The sequence below is a fragment of the Lonchura striata genome, chromosome 2, assembly GCF_046129695.1.
Source record: "Lonchura striata isolate bLonStr1 chromosome 2, bLonStr1.mat, whole genome shotgun sequence".
Classification (NCBI taxonomy): domain Eukaryota; kingdom Metazoa; phylum Chordata; class Aves; order Passeriformes; family Estrildidae; genus Lonchura; species Lonchura striata.
Genome location: NC_134604.1, coordinates 109786455 through 109797815, shown reverse-complemented (window position 1 = coordinate 109797815; position 11361 = coordinate 109786455). Strand labels below are relative to the sequence as shown.

General features: G+C 36.7%; 1 protein-coding gene across 2 annotated transcripts in view; it reads right to left on the bottom strand.

Moving 5' to 3' along the window:
• Nucleotides 1–1843: 1843 nt before the first annotated feature.
• USP9X (ubiquitin specific peptidase 9 X-linked) overlaps nucleotides 1844–11361 on the bottom strand; it is a 95945-nt gene continuing 86427 nt past the window's right edge. For both annotated transcript variants that reach the window (XM_021546153.3, XM_021546155.3), the window contains exons 39-45: nucleotides 11120–11305; nucleotides 9241–9461; nucleotides 8550–8638; nucleotides 6041–6197; nucleotides 5399–5611; nucleotides 4880–4975; nucleotides 1844–3440 (exon numbers count right to left, since the gene is read on the bottom strand). In XM_021546153.3, the coding sequence (XP_021401828.1) occupies nucleotides 3306–3440; nucleotides 4880–4975; nucleotides 5399–5611; nucleotides 6041–6197; nucleotides 8550–8638; nucleotides 9241–9461; nucleotides 11120–11305 (1097 nt within the window). In that variant the 3' untranslated portion in view covers nucleotides 1844–3305. The remainder of the gene's footprint in view (nucleotides 3441–4879; nucleotides 4976–5398; nucleotides 5612–6040; nucleotides 6198–8549; nucleotides 8639–9240; nucleotides 9462–11119; nucleotides 11306–11361) is intronic.

The window sequence follows — 11361 nt, the reverse complement described above, 5'->3', positions numbered from 1 at the left end:
AGTGGCTGAGAAGGCATAATAGCAAATATGGTAACACAAATCTCTCATGTTGTCTAAAGTTTCACTCAGAAAAATAAAGAAATGTCAATGGGAGAATTTAATTTCTTTCTGGCTCAATTTCAGCAAGATACACAAGCTTGAAAAACAGATAACTCAAATTTTCACAGCTCGTAGTCAGCTGGGAAAATAATATGAAAAATTCCAAGTCAAGCAGAGTCCTGTTCTGCTTGTCCATTCCCACAAGTTTGTGTCCTGCAGGACAAACAAGTTTTGATAGAACCCTGAGCCATCTCTTTCTTGTCAAAGGGGCAACACAGGTGCAGATGACCAACTCTGTGACCAAAACTTAGTACATTTACTGATACACAAACAGTGAATTATTTTTATATATGGCTGTACTATTTTTAACACTGACAGTAGCAGCAAGTGTTAAAAGCTTAATTTAGTCACTAAACAACCACAATCCAAATGTACAAGATGGAGAAATTCTGCTCAGCAAGGTTATGGATTTCCCCCAAAGTCAAACTACACACTAACCCCGACTCAACATCACCTATGGATTTTCAGTTTCTATGTATTCCATGTTACACTTCCAGGAACACAAGGAATTGCTTTACTATTTATTGGCTCATTATATGGAAGACCAGAGATTCCCTAGAAACTGTTCTAAACAGAAAACAGGACTGAAATCAGTGATGGGGGAGTTAAATCTTTAGGCACTTTGAGGGGTACTGCTTTAGAGTGTGCCATCACCAACGAGGTATCGCCAGGTGCATCGCCTGAAGTCACCTGCCAAAATGCTGCGACAGAAACGTGCATATCAAACTTTTTGCTTATACAGCAGTTGTTAAGAAGTACAATTCAAAATGATTTTGCCCAGAGTGAAGAAAACATTGCACCTTACACTGGAGCTGCCTGTTTGAAAAGCAACAGCTGCAGCAAACAATATGGGTTTACCCTTCTTCATGTCACAAAGATGCAAAATATCCTCAGTTTGCTGCCTGGAAAACAACTGCCACAGCAGCCATTCCCAATTCTGGGGCAGGGCTGGGTATGGCTGGAGAAAGCCACAGCCTTAAAGTGTCACAGGTTTGACATGTCTCTACAATCATTGCACTATTAAAAGCAAACACATTTGGCAAGGCTGAACTAGCACATTATATATTTTACCTATGTAGTACAAAATACGTAATAATCGCCTCTGAGATAGCCTGTTTAACAATTACTGGTCCAAATAAATATTTCAACTTGAGAACTCAGGGTAGAATTTTTGTAGTTAAAACCTCCAACAAGCATCCCCAAACATAAATGGGAATACGTTATCCAAATTTACTAAATCCAGGTAAAATGGTATTACTAAAAAACTATGAAGAAAATCTGAATTAACTTGAGCACTAGGAAAAACATGGAAGCATAAAAGTGATCATTGCTACACAGCATATTCAAAAATCTTCTGTGTCTCTCCCTTACACTGAATGCCTAAGAATGCACTTGGACTGAATTTTCCATTGTTCATTTCAAAACTACAGACCTTTAATTTGATAAGCAGCTTTGTTTCTATCAACTCATTTGTAAAAAACACCATCAAGCTTGTGCTCTTAAATATATATATGTATATATAAAAACATACAAAAAGTACAAGATAAATCACATTAAGAAACTTTTACAGTGTAATTGTCCTGATTATTTTATTCTTGAGGGCCAATTTTTTTTTTGTGCACAGAATCTCAATGTGACTGTTGTTCCAGAATTCAGCATAGTGCCACTGCACAGAATTCACCTTTCTGTGCAGTCCATTAAAAAACAAAACCCCAAAAAACAACACACACCACAGGACAAAACATTCTTCTTAAATCAAATTCTATTTGTGAATTCAGCAAAATAATTTCTATAAAATAAAACAGCAAAATATTTAAATAGTATAGGGTGGGCTGTATCTGTTTTGCAGGGGTATTTGGTTTTTAGACAGGTTCCAAAAAAATTACACACATTCAAGTTACCAATTTTCATTTAAATACAGTATTTACTGATGCGTTTCTTTAAGTCTTTAAACAAATGTTTGTTCTGGAATAGAGATACCTCAGAATTGTATTTGACTAACGAGTAGTTTTTTTTATATTTAAACCCTGCTTCTAATGTTAAGATTTTCTGTATAATGGATAAAGAGCTAAGACAATTCTCGCTTTCAAGTAGAACTGTGAACGAGCAGAAACCAGCAAGTTAACTTGGTGCAGTGGCACTCACAAGTACTCTGTGATTTTGTTGACTTCCACTTCACTGGGATGCAGTAGAAGGAAAGTGTTAGAAGTTTATCTAATAAGCTCTACCAAAGAAACAAAACAAGCACACCAAATACAGTCTATTATGCTCCAGGCATCCTGGCATAGCAAATTTTTGCATATTTGTTTTAAATCTTTTAAATTCCTATTACTGAAAACTAAGTGTTCTTTATCCCACCCAGAGAGAGAACTGTCAAACATCAGATGTGAGGAACATATGTGAAACTGAAAACCACTTGTTTGTCACATTTTCCCTCCCCATTTTATAGTCTAGGTGTAAGAAGAAAAAGTTCTGAGCAATACAGTTGTCACATTGGGACAACTGCAGTCACGCTTGTTTTTTTTTTTTTTTTTCCCTCATTGGCTACACTAACTTGGTGTGAAGCCATGCTAAATGTTACAGCATAACTATAGCTTCAAAGTGATTAACCTAATACCAGAATGAAAAAGGCAATGAAAAAAGATCTAGAAACAATGTTACATCACCAATTTTCCACATCAACCAAATAATTAAAAGGTTACCAGCCATTACGTTGCTCATAGTAAAATCGACTCCAGTGGCAAAGAATTAACATGAAACTATTTTTGTGGTTGACATGGATAGGCTTTTTCGTAAAGGAGTTGATCCAACTGCCATGAGGCAGGCAACACTGGTTGCAGAGCGCAGCAGATATATCAAGAAATTATTTTTTTTGTTTTTGTAGATCTGTGAGTCTCATCAAGACAAAAAAAAATGTTTCTTGCTCAAGAATTAACAGTCAAACATTAATATACTATATACACCTTTGCCATTTACACATTAGCATCAGGCCATTTATTACAAAACACTATACACTTTCCACTGCAGGCGGGTTATATATTGACAGCAATTTTCTGCAGATAAGACAGTGAATAGACTCTCCACTCCATGTTGATTAGGAATAGTTTTTCTAGTTTTAAATATTAGCCAGACACAGAGAAAAGTTGGACTGTAAGGCCTGGGTGCACAGTCTTGATGGAGCAAGTTAACTGATTATGTGCATTTCACTAATCTTTTGTCTGAGGCGGGGAAACTTCTTCACTGCCTTCGTAGTTTTCTTGTGCTCGTTGGCCAGTTCGCTGAGGGTTGTTCATATGATGTGCTGCCGGGCCCGTATATGGCTGTCCATGCACGTGGTTATTCTGCAACAAAGCACACACATTTCAAAGGGATTTAACCCTGCGGGCTGTCTCCTGACTCCCTGCTTTCTCCCTTTCCCCTCAGACCATGGGAAATATCCTCAAGCACACCAACTTCTCGTGTGATTACATCATATGAACACACATCTCAGCTGCTTCATTCCTCTGATTCACACCTTTCACTTACCTTGAAAATTTACATACAAGGGAAACAAACTTTAAAATTGTAAAGATAAAATAATCAGTTGAAACAGTAATCTCAGTTTTTGAATCACAAACATTTACATGCAAAGCAAAAGCAGCAAGAAAGGAAAAAAGGAGACCAAGAGAGGTTGCCTATGTGCTGCCACATTACACTGTGCACATATTTTATTAACAGATTCAACCAGCTGACTTTTTTTTCCTAAAACAATGGGAAGAGCAAACCTTTGTTTATGCAGCATACTTTAATTTTTAAGGGGGAAACCTCAATGTCACAGAACTGAATGAAATCTAGACCAGCAGTTTTCTGCAAATGCTCTGCCCCAATTTAAAAAGTCACAGACAGATCCAGCAAACAAAACCACCTCATTTATCCCTGTTTTGCAGTTTGTGGAGAAACCAAGAGCATGAGGATTGGGTGTGTGTTAGTGAGAAATGCTATCTCTTGCAAGAAAGTGAACACATGACAAGGGCAATGGTGAGGTTAGGGAATGTGTCTGAACTCAGGAGCTCAGGAAGGAGTTGGGAAAATCTGCATGACTTACCAACTGCTCTGCTGAGAACATCAAGTAAGGAAAGCAAGATGGAGGGGAAATGGATTTGGGCAGGAAAGGAAATTAAATTAGCAGATTTGGAATATACAAAATTAATTGGAACAAAATATGGCAATTAAATGAGGGATCCAATAATTCAGTCAATTCAATAAGAAGACCCTGGTTATGATTTCTTCCAGATCTGACTTTCCACTGCAAAGTATTAACAAAGCAGTCATTTAACATAAAAATAGATTTGGATTTTATATGTACTTAAGATTTAGAGATCACTGTTCATAGCATGAGTTACATGGCCACAAAGCCATCCACTTTTTTTTCCAAAAGCCTTCCACTTATCCAAATTCAGGCCTTGAGACTTGATTTTATATTTAAAAACAACAAAGCACCTCACAAAATATTATCAATGTCAATAAATATAACAGAATCAAATTCAGTATGCACTAGGCTGTGATTACATCAATCTCTCTGCTCTTTCTGTGGATGATTAATCCCTGATCTGATAAAATTCTCACCTGAAGCTCTGATGGTGCAACTGCCCCTGGTGAAATGGAGGTGTGCCTTTATTCCTCCAAACATGGTATCTGACAATAACATGCTCCTGGCTAAATGTCTATCATTTAAGCCACCATAAATGCTAAGAAAGCAAACCTGAAACTCTGAATTAATAGTTCAACTCAGAGCTTTTACCTGTTGATACTGGGAACCAGGTGAATGGGGATACAGTGGGGCATCTTCAGGTGGAGAAGACTCATGTTCATCTGGGGCATCAGGATCATCTGGTTCCTAAAGTTTGAAACAGCCCATTTAATTTACTTTTTAAAAACATATTACAGTTATTTTAGTCCAAACCAATTCTATGTGCAAATGATTGTTTCAGTCATGCTAGAGTCATATTTTAGACATTCAGAGAAAAATTCCACCCCACCCTGTCACCTACAGTTTGTATTGTACTAAATAAAAATTCCCTCTATCAATGTATTACTGGAAATACAGACCCATTCATAATCTACTTCAAATGGACAATTTCAATTTTATACTGTTAATTCTCTAAGTGACAGATGTCTACAGGAACAGTAATAAAAATTGAAAAATAAAAATCCATATGAAATGTGTTCCCTCTTAAATGAGTGGAGACTGTTTCTATGGTTAATTATTTACAGAAGCATTTACTCAATTTCTTAACTGAAAGTCAAATTAATTCTTTACCTCCTCTGGGCAGAGTTCACAAGCCTTTGCAAGAGTCATTCTAGCACTGTGTGATCTCTCTAGGAAGTAGCCATTTGATGTTTCATTGCTCTGTATTGGTGGAGACCAATTATTGTAGGTGTATTGGGGATTGCCAGTGTATGGTCTACGCTCCAGCTCGTCTCCAAGCCATTCCACTGCCCAGGTCCATTTCCTCTTCAAATCTCCATTGCTCTGCAGATGGAAAAATGAACCATTCACAATTATTTCCTCTGTTCTTGAAAACAGAAGTATTTTTCCTTTCCTATAAATCAGCTGTCAGAGACCACCAACCCATCTGCTGCTCTTTAAAGGAGTCACAAATATCCTTTTTTTTCCCAAAGAAAACTTAAAATTTGAAATGAAGTCTTCAGATTTTCAGCTCCATCACAGCTGCAAATTAGTGTGAATTTAACCAGATTGCCTTCAATCCCTTATACTGACCTTCTCATACAGAAGGTTCAAATGAGTTGCCCCTGGAAGGTGTAATTTAATTGAGGTGTTAAAAACTGAATAATGGTGGGACTTGTTTTTTTGTTGCTTTGTTTTTGTTTTTTTTTTTTTTTTTTTTTTTTAACACGGAAATAGGAAAAAAGCAGCAAGAAACAGAATAAAAGGTATCACCTGAAGGATCTGGTAAGCTACAGGGCAGTTGCTGAAGAGAGCTACCATGCACTTTATACACTGGTAAGCTCTTTTCTGGTAATGATTCTTTGAGCGCTGAATGGTGTCAAAGAGTCCATCCCTGTCATCTGGGATTCCCTTAAGTGCATTGTGAATCCTAGAAAAAAACAAAAACAACAACAAAACTTTAAGTGTTAAAGAGTTTAGCATTTCAAGTAAGGGTCTATATACAATGTAATTACAAAAGGGATAGTTGATGTTCTGACTTCTGGTGTTAGTCAAGAGGTTTTTTTAAAAATCAGAAAATTAACCTGACATGTCATATATATAACTTACTCTTAAAATTACCAAATATGCTAAAAATATAACTGAACAAGATACATACAAAATATAAGTATGATTAATTCTAGTCACAGTAATCAACTTTAATAGTTCAATTTTATTACTGAAGTATCTACTGCACTTACAAATGAGCCCTGTTAACCCAGTAGGTCTTTACAGAATTGGGACAGGTAAATCCTTAACAGAATGGTTTACACTCAATCATGCTTCTTAAATACACCCTTTTACATGCAGTTCCTCTGAAGGGGAATGAGTAGTACATATTTGTGCATGGGATAACGGACTTGGTCATTCCCTGGAACTAAACCCAGTTTCTGTGCCTTCTGCTCTTGAACAGGGCAGAGGAATTAATTACTACCTTTTAACTATGCAAAAACTGAGAACTGACATACTTTTGGCTTTGAAAAAAAGTCAGAGGGGGCACAGAACCCACACCGGTGTCTTAAAGAGCTACACTCATGGCAGGGAAAGCAACTGCCCTCTTTCCTCACAGCCCTGGCATCTGTCAGCCCAGGCTCCATCTGTAAAGCAATGATGAGCTTTACTTCAGTTAATTTCATTTAATGGCACTCGCACCATTCCAAAATTGGCACTTGAACCTGTCAAATCAAGAGAAATTTAAGAGAGTGGGTCTGATGCCAAGGGCCAGCAGCAGTGATCCTGCAGTACCAGAGGACACACACCAGAGCTCCAAGGGACACACTGCCCAGGGTCAGATCAGACTCATTTTTCAGGAGTTACAAGACAATTTCCAATGGACAATTTCACTGTTTTGTGGTGGTTCGTTGGGTTTTGGGTTTTTTTATTGGAAGAGAAGATAAAAATCATTAAAAATCTTAGATTATCACAGCAAAACCAAGAACAGGACAGAGACAAGTACTTGAAGCTAAGGCCAGAGGTGGCAGCAAGAAGTAGTGGATGACTGGAGCTGGCCATTTAATATCCTGTGGAAACCTAACACTATTCCAGGGAGCAGCGCTACTCCTGACATTGCAATGGCACATGGAGTGAAGTACTTCTCCAGGGAAGCCACCCCACAACATTCCACCTCCTTCATACCCTGCTATTCCCAAATACAGCATTTCCCCAACTGCCACTTCCATGATTTCTCACCTATAGTTCTACCCCAAAAATCCATTATTTTACTTCATATCTATTAAAGTATGCCCATCCTCCAGCATTCTGTGGATTTACTTAATGGAATTATTTGTTTATCAAGAAGGTAATATAAGCAAACTGCATTATATACGCATAGCAAATCCCATAAAAAAATTACCAAATCCCTACAACTCAGTCATATTTTGGAGTGTGGTTAAGCCAGACCATCATCTCCTTTGAGTTCCTCCTAAAATAAGCCCAGGCAATTGGTAACATTCTAAATGAGCAGTCTGCTTCCACAGCTAAGGACAGGAGTCCACTCCCATACCCAACAAATGTGCTCTCACTGAAAGTATTTGAAATGTCCTATGAGATACAGTTGGAAATGATTCAGTAAATCCCATATTACCTATAACTGCTTATTATGAAACAGTAACATTTTGCAACACTGATGCACATTGATGACATTTGTGTTATCTTACCTACTTTTATATTAAACTTCTGAAAAACTAACTGTTCTCAGATAAAGTATTTGCAGTAATTGAAATTTTTAATACCTTTCAAAAGCTTTATTCTGTAGACATATAAAAATTAGGTTTTCAACTGATTAATATGTAATATGCCGAAGTTACAATTCTCTTGAAACGTGATCATAAAGAGAATATCTAAATGTGAAATATTCTCTCCTCCCACATTCACACTCCATGTGTGTCTTTGTACCACTCCTGTATCTGATATGCTCCTCAGCAAGCCCAGGCTGTCATATCACCTGAAGGGGACGTTTCTGTGAATCAATCTGAGCACTTCACAGGGAAGTATAACCTTAACCTAAACAGCATATTCTCTTGTATGTGAGAAATCTGGGATTTAGAGCAAACTTGTCTACAGTAATTAATATTAAAAATTGTACTTAACATTTCAGACAAAAATACAGAAAACTGATTTATTTGTGAATTTTGATTTAATACATATTTAAAACAAACCTAATGAAAGGATTAGCAACAGAACCACTGGAAAAACAATCTGTACAGAACAATATTGAATTATAAAAGGACAGAGAAATACTGACCTGTGAGTTTGCCAAGAGTCCTCAATTAACAGGATTTGCAGAAGCAGATCCAAATAAGGACGAAGCTCATATGTATATGAATATGCAACCTAAAAAGTGAAAATGCAGAGAACACAAGAAAGCATTCTTTGAGGCAGGCAGCATACACAGTGAAATATAAGAACATAATTAATCAAAAGGTGTTTCAAGATTCAATACAATACAATACTTCTTTTCTATAAAGTGTCATCAGGAATCTTGTGGGTTGCAATTTCATTTGATTTGTTTTGTTTTTAAATACAGTAGGTTCTGTAAAGGACAAAATGTGTCTTTATGACCTTCTGACACAGTTGATCTGAAGCCCCAAGCATGTTATGCTGAAGAAAGTACCTGTCATCTACAAATCTCTTTTATGGATAGAAAACAAGCTTTAGCAGATGCTCTTGAAATACACAAAAACCACCTCAGTCTACTTTCCACCCTTAACACATCATTCGTTAAAGGTTGATTGCTTCCCTAAATTCATAAAGCACTTCCCACAGTGCTCCAACAAGATGTACAGACCTAAGACTGTAAATACTGACAGAGGATGCCATCTTGAGGAAATTTATTTATCAAGCACCCCTTCAGTATTTAATACAACATTCTTACATATAAATGCAGAATCATTCATATTTTTATTCCCATCTTTCTTCTAGCTTTTTATTTTTACCTGCCAAAGTAGTTCACTGAGGACTGTGGAAGAGAACTGAGGATTCTCCCAACAGCAGAAACGAAGCAACTTGATGGTCTCTTCAGAATTACTGCAGTCTTCAATAATTTTCTTTACATAACTAGTTCTCACAAACAGAATGTCTGCTACGTTCTGCTGAAGTGCCATTATAGGCTGAGATAAATTAGGATCACCATAAGGGTTGGCAAGTGGAGGATTACCTGGAACAAACAGTTATTGCAGATTAAAAGGTGGTGAAGTACCTTCAGTGTAGACACTAAAATACAAACTGGTGTAACTCATCAAAAAATACAAATGGAGAAAATACACAAACCCTCCCTTAACAGCTGACTTTCTTTGAAAAAATATAGTATGAAATAACTAATTTTTATGTTTATGAAGCTTGACACTTGCTGCCTGAGAGAGCTACTTCTCCCTCTCTGATATGATTATGCAGTGACAATCAAAGCAGAACAGCTGGAGACATGTTCACATGCAAGAGGAGAAATCACTGAGATTCCTCAGAGAAACCCTCTTATCTCCTGCATTTATCTACTTCACTGCTTGTGTAACACAGCCCAAGTCATATTTTAAGGACACGATGTCTGTTTACTTCACAAGACAATGCAAAAGTGTTCAGGGGAGTATCTATGTTAGAGCAGTCCCATTTGAATCTCTGGAGTGTAGAGAATAAATATACTTTTGTAATTAATGTATCTTATTTAGTCAGCTTTGTTTTGTGTAGTGTAAGCATGTTGATTTGCTCCTGATGTTTCTAAATTTAGCAGTGTTTTGAGTTATTGTTTGAAGACGCACAGAAGACTAGGGAGGACTTTCCTAGTTTCATAAGCTGAAGCAAAAAATAACTTTATTTTGCAAACAGTAATTGTAATTAGTAGTCAAAGTAAAGTTCATAGAAATAATATTTTTAGTACAGTATTATGAATATATTGAATATACAACTATTTTTACAGGTAAAGTATCTTTTCAGTTTAAGCTTCAAGTAATGCACTGGATAAAAACCCAGCCAAAATTGCCACATGATTCTGAAGCTTATTACAGCACAGTAAAATTTTCAGTTCATTAATCTCGCTATAGCACAGTCTAGCCTATTGACTTTATAGCCTGACACATCAAGCTGTAATGAGTTTCCCATTAAATAGCTTCTCTACAGATTTCTAATTAGGTTTTTCTAAAATATGCTTAGCAGAACGTGTACAGATACAGGCTATAAAGTCCACATGGCCCAATATCCTGTCACCATTCCTCAAAAATAACTGCACTCTATTCAGCTACTGGAAATGTTAATGATTTACACTGTGGTTAATCAATTTCTAACTGATTCTTATATTTTATAAATTGAAGTTCTAGCTTCTGTTTGTTGTCTTGAGTGTGAACGAGCATCAAATCATATTCAAGAGCTATCCAAAACAATGCAACATCTCTTCAGTGCTAAGCACTATCAGTTATCTCAAAACCTGCTGTAGCATTTCTCCTGTACAGATTATTTCTGTAGTCTATTTTTCATCACCTACTCAGGATAAAAACATCTTTGGACAACTCTTTACAATGGGCTTAAATATTCTAAAAGCATTACTATTTTGTAATGAACAGCCTCCTACTTTACTAATTATTCCCCTATATTTTTAAGGAATAAGGAATAAAATACAGAACAAATTTCCGTCTTGGTCTTTTTAGTATAACAAATCAGTTTTGCTTATGGCGAACAGATTTGTTTCTTTAAGTGAAAGTAGCTGCTAAACATAAAAGGAACACCTTTTTCCAGCTGATCCACTTTATAAATAATAGCTAAACATGCACAAAAAGACATTTACTGGTTTAGTCAATGGATCTAAAGCAAATTTAGGATTCACTGTACCATTGATAGAAGACTGCATCCGTGATGAGACGTTGCAGCAGCGGATCAGCTGCGACACCACAGTGTACAGCTTCCCCAGCTCAGCATACTGGTACTTAATTGGAGGGCCTGGACCTTCATCCAGAGCCACGAGCATGAAGGTTGCAGGAACATTTAGTTTCAGAAGCTGTGTCTTCTCTGCTACACCTTTATGGGGTAGGGAGGGGAAAAAAAAAATCTAGTTTCTGGTACTGAAAATATTT